The sequence below is a fragment of the Sabethes cyaneus genome, chromosome 2, assembly GCF_943734655.1.
Source record: "Sabethes cyaneus chromosome 2, idSabCyanKW18_F2, whole genome shotgun sequence".
NCBI classification, from domain to species: Eukaryota; Metazoa; Arthropoda; class Insecta; order Diptera; family Culicidae; genus Sabethes; species Sabethes cyaneus.
This window is the reverse complement of record NC_071354.1, coordinates 187,040,459-187,063,292: the sequence shown is the minus strand read 5'-3', so window position 1 is coordinate 187,063,292 and position 22,834 is coordinate 187,040,459. Positions and strand designations below refer to the sequence as shown.

Sequence of the window (22,834 nt, the reverse complement as noted above, 5' to 3'; positions counted from 1 at the left end):
AACAGCTCGTACACGTTGTTAAACTGAGCTAACATGTATCTTATTGGACTAAACTGACCGTAGTTAACTGTCCGAGCGTCAAGATGAAGGAAATTCCTAGGACGAAGAGCCCTTTCCGGAGTGTATAGATTCAGCTGTTCCAGGATAGGCGGAGGCGGTCAATATGCCCGATCAGGAGTTTAGCAACAAACATAACTTGAGCTGTCGTACGCCTCGTTTCGAGGGTTTCAAATCCTAGCAATTTGCACCGTGTGTCATATGGCGGCAAGTCCAGCGGGTTGCTCCACGGTAGCATCCGAAGAGCATAACGGACGAACTTTTTTGTACTGCTTTAATCCTCGCAATCTAGCTAGCTAGAAACGGACACCCAGACTATTGAGCAGGTCTCGATTAATGATCGTACCAATGCGCCCAAGCAACAATGTGGGTTTTATTGTACTTTTATGGCAGTTTTCAAGACCAATTTTTGTCTTGAATACCATAATAAGAGTGTGATAAAACCCAAATTGTTACCAGGGCGCAGTACATCGAACGAAGACAAAACGGATCGTGGAACTCGTCAGCTATTTTAAAGATAAAACCGAGTTGCCTGTTCGCTTTTGAGATGATCTCTTTAAAGTGCAAACGAAAGGTGAGAGCACAGTCAAGATTCACTCCTAGGTCACGAATATGATTAATCCGTTGCAGCGCATAGCCCAGAATAGAGTAATTAAAGGTAACCGCGTTCAGTTTGCGGTAAAACGAGATAACACTGCATTTGGGTACACTAATTGTTAACAAGTTATTTGTACACCACGCCTCAAATAGGTCAACCAGCTGCTGCAATCTCAAACAGTCAAGTGTGGTTTTTATTGGCAGGTATATCTTAACATCGTCCGCGTAAAGCAGACGACATCCAGCAGGCAGCAGTATAGAGAGCTCGTTGATGAATAGTGTGAAAAGCAAAGGGCCCAAGTTGCTTCCTTGTGGAACCCCTGATTGATTACAAAACAGTTCCGATTCTACCGGACCGATTTTGACGCATAAACTACGGTCAGTGAGATAAGACCTCATCCATCTGATGAAAGCGATAGAAATTTCAAGTTTCTCCATCCGATTCAACAATATCGCTTGATCAACACGATCGAAGGCAGCTTTTTGATAGTCGTTAGCTTGGAACTAGGACGAACCTAGGTTGGACCTAAGCAAAGTAAAAATTAGACTTTTAGACTTCACGATCAGTTGTTTGAGTACGGGACATTGCGAGGCCAGTGCTACGACTCTATTTACTCTAACAGATGCGCTTGGTTGAGATTTCCTACTTATGGCGTTAATGTATAGTAGGATAGTAGAAAGGTCTAACAACAGTTGCACAATAGAATAGCAAAAAAGAAGAAAAGCACAAATTAAACAGAAACTACAAAGCTAGTGATGTAAAAATAGAAATTAGATCGGTGGAAAAGTAGCATTACAGTACATACTCTGGTACTGTAATGCTGCTTTTTCACCGATCTAAATCTAAAAACCTGAAAAAGGAAAAGTAAAAAGTAGAAAACACGAAAACTAGACAAATTGAAAGTTTGAAATTGGAAAACGGAAACATTGTTAGCCATAATAGTAGAAAAGTTTAAAACTGGAGTAATAAAGAGATGAAACAGAAAAAAGCAAGAAATTGGGAAAGTTGAAGAGTAGCAAATCAAAATAACAAATAAAGTAGGAAAGATAAAAAGTTGTAAAGTGTAAAAAGTGGTACAGTATGGTTCCGATAATATCAGCTCCCGATTATATCTTCCACCCGATTATATCAGCTTTTTTCTGATTATGTCAGCCCCAAAAATAAATTTTTTGTTTGTTCTTTTTAAGTTATTTAATGATTCCTTTGAGGAATTCCAAATGAGTGTTTCCGGCCCATTAGATTTTTTAATGCTTTTTACATACAAATCATTATATTTCGACAACCATAAAGATAGATAGTTACTATATTCGACAAAGATACATATTTTCGCATGTTCTACAATTTTTATAAAGACGTCATATTTTTGGTACGCATTTAAAACTTTCTTTGTTTTGAATCACCCTAATGGTTGGAAACAAGACCAATCCGATTATATCTGTTTTCCAATTATATCAGCCCTAAATTCACGGAGAGGCTGATATAATCGGAACAACACTGCACTGTAATAAGAAAGGAAGAATTTGAAATGCATCAACAAAGGAAAATTGAAACAGTGATAGAAAATTAGAAAACTTGGAAAATCGTAATGGACAATTGTTTAAAACGAAGAGTACAATAATATTAAAGCAGAGAAGTGATAAAATAGTAGAGTGGAAAAGTGGAAAACAAGAAAATTAAAGAACTATAAAATACTATAAACGCTAGAAGGTAGTTTTTTAAACTAGAGTAGTAGAAAAGTATCTTTCATATTCACTTATTTATAAATAGAATTATAGAAAAGTCGATAATTTGATAAACTTTAAAATAAAAATTAAAAAAATGGAAATGAAGGAAAGTAAATTAAAAAATAGACAAGCAGAAAACTAAAATAGTAGAAAATTTGAAAAGCAGACAAGTAAAAAATCCAACAAATGGAATAGTGAGCAGAAAATAAAAACGTCGAAGAGTAGAAAAATGAACAAGTAGAAAGCTCAAAAGTCGAAAATTAGAAACGCTAGAAAGCAAGAAATCAAATAAAGGAAATAAGTTAAAGTAAGAACTCTAAAAACTCCTAAAAGAAGTAGACTAATATCTTGTTTTTAGTCTTGCACCTTCCAGCATTGGACAAAAGGTAGGAGTCAAAGCGACTATATGTTAAGCGTAGCTACCAATACCCCCCGCCCCATTCACCTTTCCGCTCTTTTCCCTCCTTCACCAACAATTTTCTATTCTTTCTCCTACCGTCCCTTCATCAATTGTAGAACTACCGTTTCTAGAAGAAATAAAGAATTATAAAAGCATATTGCAACGTTGAAATGCACAAATATACAAAAGGACAAAGGTTTAAATTGAAGAATAGAAAAAGGAGATTAGTAAGAAAATAGAAAATTTTAAAAGCAGGCAAACAAAAAAGTCTAAAGGTAAGAAAGCAGAAAAGTGAAAGAAGCAAAGGACGGAAATAAACGATGACAAAAATTAGAAGGCAGGACAGCATATTAGTATAAAAAATTTAACAGTAGAAGAGAAAAAACTAAAAACGTGGAAAAGTAAAAAGAAGAAACATGGAAAAGCAGGAGAATTTGCACTTATATGATAATAATCATAAATTTACGTTTAGAAGCTTTTCATAAAACGTTCAAAATCGTTTGTGTTTACTTTACCATTTTAGTTGTATTTGTTTCGAATCAATCTGTAATAAAACAGAAATCGAATCTTTCATTAATGCTTGTTGCAGACGATGTAGTCGATAAATTTGCTTATCCTTCATAAATTTGCTGATCCACGAACACTGTTTAAAAGCACTTGCATCATTTGGATCAACCAGACCAGTTACTACGCACAACAGCTTTGAAGAACGAAATACGCCCATTAATGGGACGATGATGAGCGTGATTTTGATTTAAGAGCCTAGATCAATTTGGCGGGAAACATCAAAACAGAGCGCGCTCGTTTTCTTTCGTTTGGTGTTTTTCGCGTGGGAGCCTAAACCTTATGGTGCCGCTAGAGTAGCCTTAAGCTGCAAAACTGGAACGCTGAATCGCTTTAATTTTATCTTTCGTTTCTCGTTTTTTTTCTTTGCAGTACTATCCAGACTCCAGCACGCGAGGTCGACGTGAGGGTTCCGGTTCAACCGAAGCCACCGAGATGATTTTGAACAATCTATTCTACATAACGGCGAAGGTATGTATTACTATTTACTATGATTTTGACGGGTGATTACCAGAGCATAATGTGGTCATCTTATTTGAATTACCTATTGAACCAAATTCAAGAATAACCACATTACTGCAGTGCGTGCGAACGGTGGCAAATAGGCATATTTTTTAAATTTATTTACGTTTATGACCCTTTAATTCTAGAGCCATTTGAGTCATAAAAATAGGCATATAACTTTGCAGAATACCACAAGCAATATGCATAAGTTGTTCAATACTAAAGATGAGCGAGTTAATGAGAAAATTTTGCGAATGCATGCAAACCGCGCTCTATTTTCAAAACCCCTTCGTACCAACACATTGTTCCTGGTGCTAATTCCTAAAGCAACGTTCAAACGTCGTATTGAACGTTTTGCTCATTAGCTTCGTAACTAAATAAAATGGAATCGAAGCGCAGGCCATAGGGATATATGGTAGTAAGTTGTTCAATGCTAAAGATGAACGAGTTAATGAGATAATAATGCTCCCGTGCTTTTGATTAGAAGCAGTTTCATATTCTCTTGTTATATATGAAACTGTATCAGTATCAAGAATCAATACCAGGAATAATGTGTGCATTGTGCATTGAGATCTCTAAAGCAATGTTCAGACGTCGTGTTGAACGTTTTGCTCATCAGCTTCGTAACTAAACTAAATTCATATTGCATATGCGTCGGTGGAAACGAAATCATGAACCAGTGGCAGTGATGAAAACAATTTTGTCGGGCTGAATTTTGTTGCCTGTCCTATGATTTTGGTTCGTTTCGACCACGTTAAACGAATGGGCGAAACGAACCAAAATCACTCGAAACGAGAATCGCAATGTCCCCCCAGGTTGAACATGCGGACGAGTCGCCACTGGTTAATATAGTTACAGTATAGCTTGTGTCTGTGATCTGTGGAAATCCCACTGACTATTATGCAATGCATTTCTTTACAAATGAATGAGAGATTTTAATTCCCTCTGTGCTGCTAGTTGTTACTTGCTTTTCCGAACAGTGTGCATTTGATTGAACACTACACATTCATTTACTGTGAAGTGCATGCATTTCTCGTTTCGTTCCTTTCACGTGCTCTTTTTGATTCAATCACTTCATTGGATCATGATGAACAACAAAGATGTGAAACAATGTAGCTACTAACGTAGAACATCTAATGCAATAAACTCGCCAAAACTCCACTTGACGGGAACATCCTTTTGCCAGTCAGAAACAAAGGTGGCAAGCCATCAGATGAGTAGGTGTTCTACGCTATTTCTGAACACTCTCGCCAGAGTAGGTAATTAATTCACGATGACTTGCAAGTTCAGCAAACTAACTCTTCACTACAGTTTTGTGTTTAAAATATATACAGGAAAAGATTGATAGTCGAATCCTGTTCTTTGGATGCCTTTAAAACTAGACAGTAGAGCAGGTCATGACTATGCTGTTTCTGTTTACCAGGAACATCCACGTCTGTGATTGAACTGACAACAACCACATTTGTTTTAGTGACGTTTTAATTAGGATGAAGCAAAAATGAGATATTAAAGTACCATTTCCTATTGACTATACTTCAACCCACAAAAACAAAACAACAATATGAAGCTACTGTATGTGAGATGCCACCATAATTTAGTGTGTTTGCAATAAATGTTCCTCATAAAGGTACCCTCACGTACGAGAGGAAAACTTTTCGAAAAAATAACCAGATTAAGAACTTTCGCATGACTTATAATAATGACTGTTCCGGCTCTAGACACGTGAAGCTCTAAGATACAACTTTTCCTTCACGCAATCTGATCGCCTGAAAAGTTATGCTCTATCCGAGTAGGTACACGTGAAGCGCCTTGGCGAGATAATTGTTTCGTTGTTTAAATGCGGGATTCTCTATGACCGTTTCATTTATTTACGTAGTTATTGCATCCAGTGAAGTGTGCTTGCGGTTTTGGTGCATTCGGCAATGTTTCGTAGTGCAAAATGCAATCAAGTATCCTCGGGTACTTTTGCGTTTAGACATACATATCTGCAACTGTAAACAAATCGAATGAAAGTTCATTTCCTATGCCAGCCTTGGAGAGAATAATTCTCACTCGGTTTGTTTACGTTTGATAGATAGGTTTGAATGAAAAAGTACTCGACGGTTAGGTTTTCAAACTAGATTTGCAATAAGTGTGCAGATAAGTAGTAGGGTTTCCTATTTGATTTATCAATGAAAGGGTGAAGGCAAAAGTGCGGGCGTTTGGGTTTAATAAAGCAGAAGAGGTTCAATAAAACAATGAATACATGAATATACGAATATATGAATATAAATATGAAACCGGAACAACATACGGTTCCAACTATCAATGTAATCCTCATCATAATGCATTATTGCAATATTGCCTTGTTTTGACATCTAGCGAATGATTTCAACTCAAAACAAAACAAGTTCTACTCTGCAACATAGGTTTTAAGAGCTTTGAATATGTCGACTGAATATGTGCCTGGAAAATACGTTTTGCGGTCAGCGTTGAAACTGCTGCTGAATTGCATTGAATGGTTGTCGATGCTTACGATGAACATGCTCTTGAAAAAGCGTCATGCTGTGGTGCTTTAAAAATGCTGATTCTGACATTAGAAGCGAAGAAAACCTCTGGAAAAATTTGAGTGCAGTGAATTGCAAGCGCTTTTGGACGAAAATGACACTCAAATAGCCAGCTTCTTTTTTCATCAAAAAAAGTCTTATTGAGCCTCAAAAGTCATCCAAAGAAGTGTTTTGTGAGAAATGCAAAATAAAAATAAAAGTTATGGAGAAAAATCGCAAAATAGCAGAATCAGCCTAACTTGATTCAGGAAAAACGCCCTAATATGGAAACGATTCGAGATAGAGGAATTCCGTCTTCTTGAATATTACTCAAAATGCTTCAAGCTATGAAATTGCTGAAGTGGATATCGCTATATCTTGATTCGTTTTGAAGATAATTTCTGGATCTTGGTTAATTCTGGAATCTTGGTCACCCTAAAATAGCTCATGCCAAAAAAGCGGCATCCTAAATCAAGATTTAGTTGCTAATACGTAAATAGTCTAAAATCAAGGACTACTGAGTAAACAATTTATTCGACCTAATTTGGCTTTCTGGACCACAGTGCACTGCGTGAATTTTCAAAGGAACCCGTTGCGGTGCATACATAGGTATGCGCCGTGTAGCTCCGAGCTGTGCTTATAACGAGTCAGATCGTAGGTTAGAATATAACCGAAGCTAGCACACTTATCAACATATTAGGTTGTACTCGGGCCAAGATTTGTGATCGGTGACAGATAACACTTCCTATTCCTAGAAATGAACATCGCTTTGGTTTTTCTACGTTAATAAATACCAAGTTATCTTGTAACAGTTATGTATCCTCTCTAAATCTTGGTTTAAGAGTCTCACAATCTCATCAACAAGAGTATTAATAGAGCATAAATATATTTGTACAAGTGTATTTTACAAAAATAGCCGTCAAATCGTAAATCTATACTTATAAAAATGGATTTCTGTCTGTCTGTCGGTATGTTCCTTATAGAATCGAAAACTACTGAACCGATCGGCGTGAATAATTTGCATGTAGGGGTTTTTGGGGTCAGGGAAGGTTCTTATGATGGTTAGAGACCCCTCCCCCCACTAAGAGGGGGGCTCCCATACAAATAAAACACAAATTTCCTCATAACTCGAGAACTAACCAAGCAAATGGAACCGAATTTTGGGTGTTTTTGGAGTCAAGATTTTTTTCTGTGGTGAATTGAGACTTCTCGCCTCTTTAGAAGAGGAATTATGATCTCTCTCCCCTTCAAGAGAGAGGGGGGAGGGGGGGGGCTTCCATACAAATGAAATGCAAATTTCCTCATAATTCGAGAACTAATCAAGCAAATGGAACCAAATTTGGCATGTCAAGGTTTTTGGAGACAAAATTTTTTTATGGTGAATTGAGACCCCTCCCCTTTTTAGAAGGGTATTTATGACCACTCTCCCATTTAAAAGAGGGGCTTCCATACAAATGAAATGCCCCCCTTAGAGATCACCTCTATCTAAGTTTATTTATTTTCCTAGATCTACTGACCTCTATTATTTTCCTTCAGTTGGGTCACCCCTGCGAAATGGTATTTTCCACGAAAAGATTTTCCGTGAAATGGTACATCCCGCGTAAGGTTTTTCGTGAAATGGTATTCTGCGAAACTCTGTATTCCGCGTTATGGTCAATCGATAATTGGTGTTTATTTTATCAGGCTAAGCAATGAAGGGAGTTGTTTTCTACTTTCCTGTAGGAAAATTTGTATATTAAAACACCCATGAACTCCTCAGAAACTTGCAAAACTCGAGATTGTGACAAAGGTCATCCGAGATTCACGATTAATGTACAACACAGTTTAATTTGTGGCAATACGAAGTTTATCGAGTCAGCCAGTATATAATAAAAACTGTAACGGGCCCAGTATGGAGCCCTGAGGTACTTCAGATGTTATATTTATTTATAGAATGAGAGTAACTCTTGCATTGCGCATATTAGTTATTATCGTTGATTAGAACATTATGCAATCGATTGGATAAATACGATTGAACACAGCGAAATTAACAACTAGAATGTTAAAACTGTTCCGAAAATTGTCCCGATAATTTGTTATGAATGAGACACGCGATCAAATGCTTTTAAGATATCTATTAACAAAAGAAGTGCAGTACCTTTATTATCGATCGTTTTAATGATATCGTCATGTAGGTATTTGCGGCTGACTTAGGAATTCCCAAGTAGAATGCAGACGTACGAGTGGCTGGGGTGCTATAGGAGGATAAGTGGATAAGTGGATTATATCCATTTTTTTATGAAATAAGTTAAAATAGCTAAATTAAAGTTGAATTAAATCCACTGCTCCTTCCATTCTTAGCAGAATTTTAAATTGTTTATCAGTATGTTACCAAAATTTTAGCATTATTGATTGATTGAAAATACATATCAATTATTTCAATAAAGTACAGCAATCTTACCTGCTATTTTCTTAACAATTGAGGAGGATTCGTATACCCAGTTGCAATTAGTGCGATGGTATATGAAATCATTGTCTGCAAAAGTTTTGCCATCTACTTTTATGTAGGCGTTTTCGAAAGGAACAACAGTTCGTTAGTCCTTTCTGGGAATTGATTTATAGCAACCCGAATGGGTTAACAATAATAGTGTGATTTCGAGCCCAACTTGTCTACTGTTATTTTAATATCGGGTAAACCGACAATGTTATCTAAATACCGGCTAATTGGTTTTAATTAAATTGCTTGTTCTAACTTTCATTTTACAGTTTGCAGATTCGCACCCGTACATTGAGGAGCTCTGGGGAACCCTTTGTCAGTTTTGGCCCAACAATCTGAAAGTTATTCTACGCTATCTGCTCATAATCTCCGGAATGGCCCCCAACGAGCTGCTAGCCTACGTAAGTACTTCGGGGTAGCGGTTACCCTGATTGAATTTTTATCAAATTGACCGTAAATATTAATTTTCTCCTGTTCTATTTCTGTTTTGGCGCCGGAAAACGTGCTGTTGCTGTTTTGTGTTTATCGTCGATGCTTCAAGGCCAAACGAGTCGCACTCTATCTGGCCCGGTCCTGCACCAATCGCCTTCTGGACGAACTGATGAGCGAGCTGCAAACGGTGGAGACGTTAAATTGTCTAATTGAGCGTACCGAGACCCCGCCGTTTTACCGGTTAACGAGCATGCGGAAGGCCTCCAGCCATTCGGACGGTGAGTGATGCGATGCGACATTGTGCTGATTTGTGTTTGCTCTAGGTTGTTATCATTTAGAGTTGCTCTTTGATATTAGATATCGCCACCTTTTCCTTCTGCCTGTGTCAATAGAATAGCTACAACTTTGCTGTGTACAGCCCCCCGAAAGGCTACCGAAGATTAGGAGATAATTGCCAGCTTTGAAAGCGCACGGTGTTGTTTATTGCTCTGCTTTTATTTTGTGATGTTCATTTGCGTTGCGAATTTGATCTATTTGGTTTGGAGTGGTATGCTTTCGAGTTAAGCCTCGAAATAATTTGCTCGGTTTGTCGAAATTATAATCGCTTCGAAGAATTTATTACAAATTGTGGTTGAATAATAGTGAATTAAATTGCAAATCATTAGTGACCATGTTTAACACACCATATTTCCGGCACTGGCAATCAGTTCAATACAGGTCTACAATGGCTGGTGAAATTATAATGAAAGTATCATCACCCTTGTGAAATAGGTAAAGCAATTAGTGATAATAATGGGGCTTAAAATTGGGACGATTAATTGGGTTTAAATTTTATAAAAAAGCCTAGAGCCCATCGAACTATGTTTTATTAGGATTGGAATGATTCGTGCTACAATCTATTATCTCCAGCTTGCAGGATTTCTCAGTATCTATTTCGAACAGACACTGATTTAGCCTGAAGCAGAGTTAAAGTTAGACGAAGGTGTTTGACGGAAAAATAAACAAATAGTAGAATTGAAAGTAAAAGATTGGTAACGTTAAATTCGTTTATTCTCTCACTTTCATTTTACTTCTATTTCCCAACCGGAAAATTGGATTAAATTCAATTAAATCATTCTACCATCAGTTTTCCCGTTAGACATGTTCGACAATGATACCTCGTCGGTCACGACAATTAACAGCTCAGCACGTGGTGATTAGGCTCATTATCCTGTTTTTGTGCGTTCATCAACCGGGGAGTCGCGCGGTACTTTTTGGGTCGACCGATTATCGTATTTGCAGCTCGTCGCGGCGCTCTTTTGCTTTTTTCGGCTCATTCATTGAAAGACTGTTTTTGTTTTTGTTTCTGTTCTCCATAGGACCAGCCTCGGGAAACAACGACCCGAAGGTTCAGGACGTCGGCGTGGAGAAGGGCACCATTCACACCAAACGACACAGCGGCGAAGATCACATCAAATCGGGGTGAGTATTACCGAAGGTTCGAGCTTTTGAAGTTGGGCGAAATGTTTGTAGTGGTAAATCGAAATTGTTTCGTATTGTTTGTTTTCATAACTTGTAAAGTGTGGGTAATGGGATTCAACATATCATACAGTGGGAGGAGCGCAAATTTTTAATCATGTTTGATCAATTAGGCTAAAGTAAATAAGTGAGAGTGTTGATAAAAAGAGTTTTGGCCAGCTTTAGGAATGCAGCCTAATATTCAATAATTTGTGCCACTATATCCCACTGTGCTTTACCGGGGATAATTCCGATTCAGTGTGCACTCGTTGGAAAATAGGTTCGGAATCTTTGGTGCATTGCTCGTCTTCCCTTGCATCACCTTTCCAGCTTTACTGAAAATTGAATCTTGTCGTGCTGTATTTCGTATTTTGTTTCCTCGTTACTATGGGACCACCTTTCTGAGGCATTTGTCATCAACTGACGAGCCTGTTATCCGATGTTACGAAGTTCGTATAGTGGAAAATTAACGATGTCGCTTTGGCAATGCTGAGCGCCGCGGCGTTCCGTGCCAATTTGCGCAAACTGTTTCGTAACAAGGATGAAGAACTGTTAGCGGATTGAGAAAAAAAAAATCCGAAAATGATTTTGTAGCGTCCGTCTTGGTTTATTACATTAGAATTATACTGACTTATTGGTGTGGAAACTCAGGCCCGGTCAATGTCACTTATTATAAATTTTTGACTTAAATCGTTGCTGTCCTTTTCTCTGGAGCAGTGCTTAAAATTATCAGTTGATACTCATAAAATTTAATATCAACTCGCTCCCTATGTAACTGATATTTATCAGCAAGAAAATCAATTTCAATATCCAGTCACGATATTATTGGAACAGATAATCATTATTCCATCTCTAAAACTGAATATCAAATATAAGTATCAACGAATTCGAAAAGAAAAATGATACTCAGTATCAAAAATGTCAGTTACATCTCGAGGTGTTGATATTTTCACTAAGCGTTGTTTTCACCATAAACGTTTGATTTCAACGCAAACCGCACAAACAGTTATCTCAACTTTAAAGTAAATTGTCATCACAAAGCCTACTGCAATCTGTTGCGTCCCAATCCACTAGAATATAAATATTCAGTGCATGACGCTGAAACTGATATTCATATTCACTGCCATGGAACTGAAAACGATATTCAGCTCTGTTTTGTAACGCATTATGAATTTTTCGAAACGAATATACAGCAACATCGAAACTCAGCGGCTTGGTTTATCAATGAATTTTTATTCCAATGATATTCATATTCCTTCTGGAAAAAACAGTTTTAATATTGCATTGATTCAAAATCAATCATTTTGAGTTTCGATAAAGTGATTTTTTCCAGCACTGCTCTGGAGAAGTCCCGATATGAAACAATTGTTTTAGTAGGTTTAATCATATTCGACGCAACATGACACTGTCAACAGCAGTAAATCATTTTATAAGCCATTGGAGGACTTTATCGCCAAAGTTTGATCATTTATTCAAACTTTTTTTTATCGTTTTCCGTTACATACATGACGGTTTTACAAGTTTTATATCTACATTCCATCCGCATCGGCTATACGATTGTAATAAATTGATTCTTCCTTTCTATGCTGTGGAGTGCTTTCGCTTGCTTTTGCTAAAAAACAGTTGTCTCTTATCCTATCGTACTGAGAGAATCACACATAAACTTGCCGTTCATCATTGTTCATATGAATTTACATTGGGGAAAGAGTATCAAAATGGGAAAATGGGTTACCTTTAAAATAGTTAGGGAATATTGTTTTGTAATTTGTAAAATTGAAAAAAAAGGATCAAATTTTTTCCAAAATCTAACCATATCATCCTTTACCGAAAACCTGAGCTGATGGAAGGGTACAACAAAGGGATCTTCCGCCGCCAGAGGGATCAATGCATCATAGGGGCCTTTATCAAGTCTTTGCAGTTTCCGTTCTTTGCGGATGCGACATAGACTGCCACTGGCACTACTGGCACTGCTGCTCGCTGGTAGCAGCCTTTCATTCCGATGGCCTCTCGAGATAATTTCAAATGTCACGTGTGGCGCCTGAGCCCGGGGTGACACAATCAGATTGGGTCAGTGGAAAATTGTGCGGTCCGTATATAGGGGAACTGTGGGTAAGACGAACAGGTTAAGAAGAATAGCTAATATAATACAGAGAACTTATGATTTATAAAATCTAAATGCAGTTTACTTCAGTTCAATATATTGTTTTCAAAAGCAGCTAGTGAAATATTTAGCAAAAAATGTTTTTCAATGAGTATTTTGAGTTTTAAAAATGGTCCGAAAAAGTGAACTTTTTTAGTGCTGCGGGTGAAACGGACAATGTGTGGGGGTAAGATGGACAGGTATTGTAAATCGCCCCAACTGAGAGCATATTATTATTTTTGACCCTTAACAAATTGAATACGTAAAATATGGTAGTGTAGCGTGCAAAAAATGAAGGGGGCAGTCCACCCCCTCCCAATAGAGGCAGCCAATAGAAAATTGTTTGGCAGCGGCAATATGAACAAGCATTCCAAAAACTGTTTCATGCCTGGCCGCTGCTAATTTGTTTGAAGTTCACGTTTGCCGGTTAAATTTTCATTTATATGCTTGAGATATCACTAAGAAGCAAAATCAACCATTTTATTATAATATGTTCATTGACCATCTTACCCATACTAGCAGTTGTCCATTTCACCCCATCATTATACATTTTTTTAAAGTATTCACAATTTTTCATACGCAAAGAAAATTACGTATTATTTCAATGCAGACGTTGCTTGAAAAGGTATTCAATCGAAATAATTCACGCTATGGGCAACATTTTGGAATTAAACCACTCAAAAAGCTTAATTTCGATGGAAAAAAAGTTACATCCAGACGCAGTATTCTTTCCAATTTTTAGTTTTTCTGCACTTTATCAAAATTGGAAAGTTCTAAATGATGATGGGAACCTTCAGACATCATGAGATAGCAAGATGGTTGGATGCCCATCAAAACATTTACGAATTTTAGTGCTTAACTAGTAGAATCAACCACCTGTCCGTCTTACCCACCCTGTTCGTCTTACCCACAGTTCCCCTACGGATTGAAACGCAAACACTTGCATTTCATGCTGCAAATGGGATTCCGAGATCATGTGTGATTGGATTGGATTGACCGTCCTTCGCCGTGCGTCTGATGTGCGGAAAAGCGATAAGGAGAATGTAGAATGTTAGTGATTATCTATCGTCTATTCGTATGTTCCATTCGTTCTGTGATTAAATGAAATTGTGGTGGTTTTCAATAGAAACCTTTGAATAGAGTTATCCAATGAATAGGTTTTTTATTCGACTTTAACACACTTTTTTGATTAATTCAGAAACAGTTTCATTATGGTTTGGAATGGTCAGTGGTCGACAGCCGAAAACACATGGACACGCTTCAAAACTAATTATTATCTTGCATTTTCGTCAGTGATAATAATAGAAAAGTTACGAATTTTGATTTAGGTGAAAATCCACTAAAAAATTAAAACAAATTGGATGTTTTGAAATGGAGGATGTTTTTGTTTGACACCAATTGACTGTATAAGAAAATTAAAATGGATGTTTGAGGCCGTTTTAAAATCCTACACAGCACTAAAATGGTAGACAGTAGATGAATCTTTTAATATCTTGCTAGAAAAACCTTGCAGTGTGGTCTTTTTTAGAAATTGGATGGTTGCTAAAATAGAAAATCCATGTTTGGCACCATTTTGAAACTCAGTCCCATTTTTTAGAACTGGAATGGCTGCTAGAAATCGAGAAACGATGTTTGGCATCATTTTTAATTCAATAATGGAAAACAGCGGCAAGCTGTCGGACAACCATTTAACATTATGTCTGTAAAATTCCGCTACACTGACAGTTTTAGTTAGAAATAGGGTGACTGATAGAAGGCCATAATCGATATTTGCGGTCATCTCGAAATCCAAAATGGCGGGCGATCATTTTATAGTAATCTTTAGTGCCTGGTAATCTTCTGTATATCTGTTTTCGTGCGAGAAATTCCTCTTTTCCCCATTGGGTCTCAATACCGCTCTGATCAGCTCCACCATAATAGTTCCCCAGTCACTTCAGCATTTGATTTCCTTATGAACATCCATATCTTGAAAGAGAAACAATGCTTTTTACTTATATGGACACTAGCTGACCCGACAAACTTCGTATTGCCACAAATTAACCTGTGTTGTACATAAATCATGAATCTCGGATGATCTTTGTCACAATCTCGAGTTTTGCAAGCCCCCCAGTGGGCGGCGCTTCCGACGGCGGGTCACCGGCAACACTCGCGACCGTCTCGTCCTGAATGATCTAGTGTTACTATAGATAGTTTTTGTGGTCTTGTATTGACTAATGTTTTATGGAAGAGTCTCGAATTTCTCGAGTTCGATTAGTTTTTGAGTTTCGCAAAAATTTCTGTTTTATTTGTATGAGAGTCCATATCCCCCTACCACAGGGGTGAGAGGTCTCTAACTATCGTAAAATAAATTCAAGACTCCAAAATCTCTCACATGCCAAATTTGGTTCCATTTGATTGATTAGTTCTCGAGATAAGAGGAAATTTGCATTTCATTTGTATGGAAGCCCACCCTCTTAAAGAGGAGATGGGCCATAACTCGCTTTCTAAAGAAGAGAGGGGTCTCAATTCACCATAGAAAAAAATCTTGCGTCCAAAACCACTTACATGTCAAATTTGGTTCCATTTGCTTGATTAGTTCTCGAGTTATGAGGAAATTTGTTTTTCATTTGTATAGGAGCCCCCCCCCCCTCTTAAAGTGGAGAAATCCATAGAAAATATACCATAGAAAATCTTCTTGCCTACAAAAACACCCACATGATAAATTTGGTTCCATTTGCTTGATTAGTTCTAGAGTTATGAGGAAATTTGTATTTCGTTTGTATGAGAGCCCCCCCTCTTAAAGTGGGAAGGGGTCCTTATTCACCATAGAAAATATTCTTGCCCTCAAAAACTTTCACATGCCAAATTTTGTTCCATTTGCTTGATTAGTTCTTCAGTTATGAGGAAATTTGTATTTCATTTGTATAGGATCCCCCCTTCCTAAAACGGGGAGGGGTCCCAATTCATCATAGAAAAAATTTTTGCCCCCAGTAACCTCCACATGCCAAATTTGGTTCTATTTGCTTGATTAGTTCTCGAGTTATGAGGAAATTTGAATTTCATTTGTATAGGAGCCCCCCCCCCTCCTAAAGTGGGTAGGGGTTCTAATTCACCATAGAAAATATTCATGCTCTAGAAAACTTTCACATGCCAAATTTGGTTCCATTTGCTTGATTAGTTCTCGAGTTATGAGGAAATTTGTATTTCGTTTGTATAGGAGCCCCCCCTCTTAAAGTGGGGAGGGGTACTTATTCACCATAGAAAATATTCTTGCCCTCAAAAACTTTCACATGCCAAATTTTGTTCCATTTGCTTGATTAGTTCTTCAGTTATGAGGAAATTTGTATTTCATTTGTATTGGATCCCCCCCTCCTAAAACGGAGAGGGGTCCCAATTCATCATAGAAAAAATTTTTGTCTCCAAAAACACCCACATGCCAAATTTGGTTCCATTTGCTTAATTACTTCTCGAGTTATGAGGAAAATTGTGTTTCTTTGGTACAGGAGCCCCCCCTCTTAAAGTGAGGAGGGGTCCTAATGTACTATAGAAAATATTCTTGCCCTAGAAAACTTTCACCTGCCAAATTTGGTTTCATTTGCTTGATTAGTTCTCGAGTTATGAGGAAATTTGTATGGAAGCCCCCCCTTTTAAAGAGGAGAGGAATTATAATTTCCCTTATAAAGAGGGGAGGGGTCTCAATTTACCATAGAATAAATTCTTGTCACCGAAAACACTCACATGCCAAATTTTGTTCTATTTGCTTGATTAGTTGTCGAGTTATACAGAAATTTATGTTTCATTTGTATGGGAGCCCCCTCTCTTAGTGGGGGAAGGGGTTTCTAACCATCACTAAAACCTTTCCTGGCCCCAAAAACCCTCTAGATGCATACTTTCATGCCGATTGATTCAGTAGTTTTCGATTCTATAAGGAACATACAGACAGACAGAAATCCTTCTTTATAGGTATAGATTTCTCTTGTGAATGGCCGTAACACTTCACTTCAACTTTTATTTTAAGGTAAATCTTCAGGAAAATCGAGTTTCTTCACTAAGACTCAGGATCAAAAATTTAGCGAAAGCTAAGGCTAACCGCTAATCGCTAAATTTGTTAGCAACGCAAATTTAGCAATACTTTTTTAAACACCAATTTTGGAAAAAAGAAAATCTTCGTTGCATAGGTCTAAATTTTTTCTTAGACCTATGCAACGAATATATTGGAAAAACATAAAGTAATTTCGTGAAAAAATTACAGGCATTAGCATTAGCACTAGTATTAGCATATGTGGCTGCACACATCGTAGGTGGCTATATAATCGCATTATATACCTGGCTTCATCCGAACAACCGCAGGGGAAGTGGGTAGGAATGTTAGTGTAGCATCTAGGAGAAGACGGGGTAAGACGGCCCCCTTAAGCGAATAAATTGCTAGCATAAAATGTGTACGAAAATTCACATTTTCTTGTTCCACACATGGAAAAGCATTCATTTATCTACCATCAGGGATGGTTCGATCACTTTGACTCAATTTTGATTCATTTGACACTAACGTCTCAGCCGAGCAAAATTTGACAAATTGATGTATGGGACATTTGTAGATCATAACTAGATCTACAATTTTGCTAAACAAAGTGTTGCTGTAACTTTTGTAGTTACGGCGCTACAATGCTAGTACCTCTTTTGTAACTAAATGAACGTTCATTTAGTTACTAATGATGTACTAGCATTGTAGCACCGTAACTATAAAAGATACAGCAACACTTTATTCAGCAAAATTGTAGATCTAGTTATTATCTACAAATGTCCCATACATCAATTTGTCAAATTTTGCGCGGTTAGGACGCTACTGTCAAATGAATCAAAATTGAGTCAAAGTGATCGAACCATCCCTGTCTACCATTAAAAATTATATAAAGAATTAATTAGTTTATTTTTCCGTGATTTTTCATCAATTTTCGAAACGTCTAAAAATTACTCGTTCACAACCAGGTGGGGTAAGAAGGACCACCAAAGGGGTAAGATGGACCATGGCGGAGTAAGACGGATTGTGGCAGATTTGAAAGTTTCTTTGAGTTGTAAACACAATTTCAATATTATTAACTAAGTAAGAACAAGTTCTTAAGGGGTTTTTAGGTACATGCTAAAAGAAGGTATAGTTTAATTTGGACACCTGCTAAAAGAAGGAACTTTACTACTAGTTCAATTTTGAAAATAAGAGTAGACGTTAGTTTACTCCACTGGTTTTTATTTACTCTTTTCTTGGCGTTATTTTTGTTGCTTTGTCAGCAGGACGTTTACTCTTCGAATACCATTAACTTTAGGTGAAGGTAAAGAAGGCAACGTTAAGTGATTGGAATCATCGAATTTTGATTCCGTTATATCCAAATTTACATTGATTGTGTTATTCAAATGGCACTTGTTGGCTTCTTTTGACGTGGGAGGCTCTGTGTTAGACAGGATGATCTCAGATTCAGGGATAATTTTTATTACAGGTGTACTCTATTTCGAAAAAGACACTGATGAAGCCTGCAAGTCGTAAACGAAATGCGTATCTGTCAGAATAATAAAATAGTTAGTCAAATTTAACAAGAAAAATGTTGGTTTTTTCATTCAATATTTCTAAAATCTATTAAGACACTAAATAGAAGAACTTTAAGCAATTATGAGCACTATAACGTATAGCCCTTTTACCCCGTGAAAAATGGCCCGTCTTACCCCTAGCTAACAATTTACATTATTTTGCTTTTATCTCTCAATCCGTACTATTTTATATACATTTTCCGCCACACGCAGAACAAGAATTGCCCAATTAAAGTCAGTGGTAAGAGAAACGTCAAAATACTTTTTTTTTCTGAAAAACCTTAAATTTGTTGCTGCTGAAATTATATCGCATGAAGACACTGCGAACGAAAAGTTTGTTTTGATTCTAGTTTTGACGTTGGATACGGCCGAGTGCCACAGGTTGTCTCGAAAGTGTTTAGATAGGCTAATAAACAAAACATACTGGGGCATTTGTAGAAAATTTAAGGATTTCTTGACGAAATCGATGTGGTCCCTCTTACCCCGCCGGGCCTTCTTACCCCTTGTTCCCCTACTTTTAAAAGTGCAGGGAACCCATACTACCTTCATAGATGTTACAGGAAAACAGAGTATATCATGTTAGTAGGGCAAGGCAAACAATAAGGATCATGAGGAAGATTTATTCAATAAATAATAATAAATAATAATTCAATAATAATATATATGCAAAAAAAGAACAATCTCACTAGCAATCCGTCGCGTGAAATACAATTGCGTCATTTGAATTTCCACCATCTAATATCCAACAATTAATTTAATTTTTCCCATATCCATAATATCCATGTGTATTATTTAAACTTGTTACGACCAAAGTTTTAATCGTACATTAGGAGGTGCTTGATGAGCTAAAACGAAACAAATAATTAAAATAACATATTAGACTTACCTGCTACCAAGGCCGGGTGTCTCAGCCGTCTGCGCAAAATCTTTTGAGGTCTGGCATCTGGGAACCATGCAGCATCGCACCCCCTAGCTAAGCTACTCGATAGAGTATTACCGGGTATGGCCGCGTGGAGGCGCTAAGTAGGAGCTTGGGCTGGCACAAGCTATATTGGTCGCTTTCTCGTTTGCCTTCCCCATTTCATACCCTTCGTAAAAAAATTACAGGCATTCACAAAAAAAATGTTTTTAAAGTGGGTGAAATGGAATTATTTCCATGGGGCAGGCGCAGGACATGGTTTTTTCGATTTTTCTTTGAAGTTTTCCATCATTGTGGAAAATTTTGTAAAAGATTTTTTCAAATAATATTCTTTCTGGATTGCCAAAAAAAATTACTTACATTTTCATTTAAAAATATTTGCTCTACTACACACTGGGTTCCTGAGATAGGAATTGTCGGTACAGGAATAAGGAAATGGGTGATGCTGTACGCCCATCAGCATCAGCATCAGCATGATCTATCGATCAACAAAACTGATTTTTGGTACCTAGTCAGAGCCCGTTTTCAGCTTGTTAACAACCAAAAACCAAATAAATTGACTAAAAGGAAACTAAGAAAATGTAGTGTGCGGGTAGGATCACTTACCGCCTTATTCGGGGGACTGCTGTTTATGAATATTTTAGGAATTCGACTTTTTTGGTCATCACTTATTTATTTATTTATTAATACTGGTCTTCGAAGGTATCGTACAGACAGATCTAATATATACTAATTCTAAGTTTAAAAGTAGTTCTTGTCACATTATAGTCAAAACAGTCAGATACAACATTAAACTCATGACAACAGACATCAATAGGATTATTCCTGGCAAATAAAGTACGCTGCATCGAAAGCTTAAAGAAGTCCGCTCGTCGGGTACGCCTTGGCGGAACGTTGAGTCGAAGCTGTCCTAACATCTCCGGACTATCGACATTGTTTTGCAGGAGGTCGAAGATAAATAGTCGTTGGAACATACTACTCCTATTTACCAAAGTGGGCAGACGTATTAGGGCGCAACGGTGCCCTTAGGGAGGCAAACGGACTGAGTCATTCCAAGGTAGCATTCGAAGAGCGTACCGGATCAAATTACGCTGTATTCGTTCGATCCGGTTAATTTGAACTGCATGGTAGGGCGCCCATACAAGCACCCCGTACTCAAGAATACTGTCTACAATCGAACAGTAGAGGGACCCTAGGCAGTAGACATTCTGGAACAGCTGTGTATTGCGTTTGATAAAGTCTAGTACAGCATAAGCTTTAGCAGTAGTAACTGCGGTGTGCTGAGCAAAACAAAGCTATCCGGAAGAATGCCCAAATCTTTCACGGTATCGACCCGGGTGATACTGGCTGTTTCCATCTTATAGTCGAACGAAGTGATCTGTCTATTTCTGCAGAGTGAGATGACATTACATTTCTGCACATTCAACTCCATTCCGTTCAGAGTGCACCAATTTAGTAACGAATCAATGTCAGATTGTAAGGCACAGTAATCAACTCTCGAAGCTATTACACGGTAGAACTTCAGGTCGTCGGCAAACATACACTTAGGGGATACAATTGTAGAGCACTAATCGTTCACAAAAAGGATAAATAGCAATGGGCCTAGATGGCTTCCTTGGGGTAAACCTGATTGCATTTCAAATGGAGGCTCCATTTACACGCACATTCCGCCCGGTAAGATATGACGATATCCACCGTGTCAGCCATACAGGAAATCGCACTGTCTAGCTTCGTTACTATTTACAGATGCGGCATCCTATCAAAAGCTTTGGCAAAATCAACATAAATCGCATCGAAGAAATAAAATATATAGAAATAAAAAATATCGTGAAATTTTAATCCTCAAACAAGCATACATTGACTAATCTCAAGTTTTTAGTCTTGACCTTGAAATGTGGTCATACATATATTAATATTTTTTTTTAGAAACGGAGTCAAAATGACTACTTGTCAAGCATAGCTACCAATACCCCCCCCCCCCCCTTCCTTTCCGCTCTTCCCCTTCTTCACCAAAAATTTTCATTTCTTTCCCCTACCGTCCCTTCATCAATTGTAGAACCATCGTTTCAAAAAAAAAATATTAATATATGTATGACCACATTTCAAGGTCAAGACTAAAAACTTGAGATTAGTCTATTACATAGGAACGGGGCCTTCCCTCGAAAACCCGCGCCGAGAAACGCGGCTAACACACGCTGACAGACGAACAACCTCACGTGCAGTACCTTGCAAGTCGTAAGGGCCGGCATAGTGTCGTCGTCCTGAAAGTAAAACTAGTTAGATTAAACTTCTCGCTCGGTGGTAATCTGCAATTGATGTAGGAAGCGGCACAATATGTGTCGATAACCCAACCAAACGCGTCGCTATTCTTGAGAAGTGGATTTTGCGGTCTCCTTTTGTCCAGCGCCTCTATGCACAGTGGTTCAAACAGCGAAATACGTGATCGTGTGATATTGCGCCGAAACGTGAAGATTTTCACATGTAGTGTCTTTAGGAACATTTTTTGGTATAATAAGCCCCTTCTTGTGAGAGAAATCTTTGGGTGATTAATTCCCTTAGAAGTGAGATACGAAATTTATTTTCTCGTATATTCGAGATACAGGTGTAGTACTTTCAGCAAAGTTGTTGTAAATATTAATACAAACAACTTTGTTAAAGACACCATACTTGTATCTCTTCATGGAAATTATCTATTAAGCGTTATTCGTGGACAAACCCTTTAAAACAGTTTTTAAACCCTGACGTATTCTGGTCAATTTTTACGTGTTCATAGTGTTCTAGAAAGTTGTTTATCTTGCTAAAATCAACGTTTCTGTAGAACATTATTATAATTTATTTTCTAAAGTTTCGGAGATTTTGAGCTTTTTTGGTGAAAAATAGTACTTCTTTGAGCTTAAATATTTCCCAAGGTGGCAAATGGTGGCAGATCAAACAACTCCTACCTAAAAGTACAACAAAAAGCCTGTAAAAGCAACTATCAATTGACTGTATCTGTTTGTATTCTCAAAAGTTATAGTTGTTTAAAAATCCTTCTCGGTCATGTTTACAGAACAATTAAACTGTACTTCGGATGCAATAAACGCCATTTTGTTTACATTGACAATCTCTTTCTACCAAGTTAAGTTATCAGCCATTTTTCGCCTATTTTCGAATCGAAAATGAATGTAGACTTAAAATTATTTGACACAATTAATAAGAGAAAAGCTTCCAAATAACTTACTTATGCCTATTTTGTTCAATTCCTTCGATTGGTGTCTTTTCAAAAGAAAACACTCTGGCTGGTACCGAATGGCCGAAACACAAATGGTCGAATCACGAATGACCGAAATCCAAATGGCCGAATTTCAACAACAGTCACAAAAGACCGAGTCATGAAAGACCGAATTTTCTCGGAATGACTAAGTAAGCAGTACGTCATATATAGTTAATTATGTTAAATAAA

General features: G+C 37.5%; 1 protein-coding gene across 3 annotated transcripts in view; it reads left to right on the top strand.

Moving 5' to 3' along the window:
* The window catches only part of LOC128738231 (protein furry), a 159,020-nt gene that overhangs the window by 89,674 nt on the left and 46,512 nt on the right, over positions 1-22,834 (top strand). For all 3 annotated transcript variants that reach the window (XM_053833220.1, XM_053833217.1, XM_053833219.1), the window contains 4 exons: positions 3,716-3,814; positions 9,118-9,249; positions 9,390-9,558; positions 10,639-10,741. In XM_053833220.1, the coding sequence (XP_053689195.1) occupies positions 3,716-3,814; positions 9,118-9,249; positions 9,390-9,558; positions 10,639-10,741 (503 nt within the window). The remainder of the gene's footprint in view (positions 1-3,715; positions 3,815-9,117; positions 9,250-9,389; positions 9,559-10,638; positions 10,742-22,834) is intronic.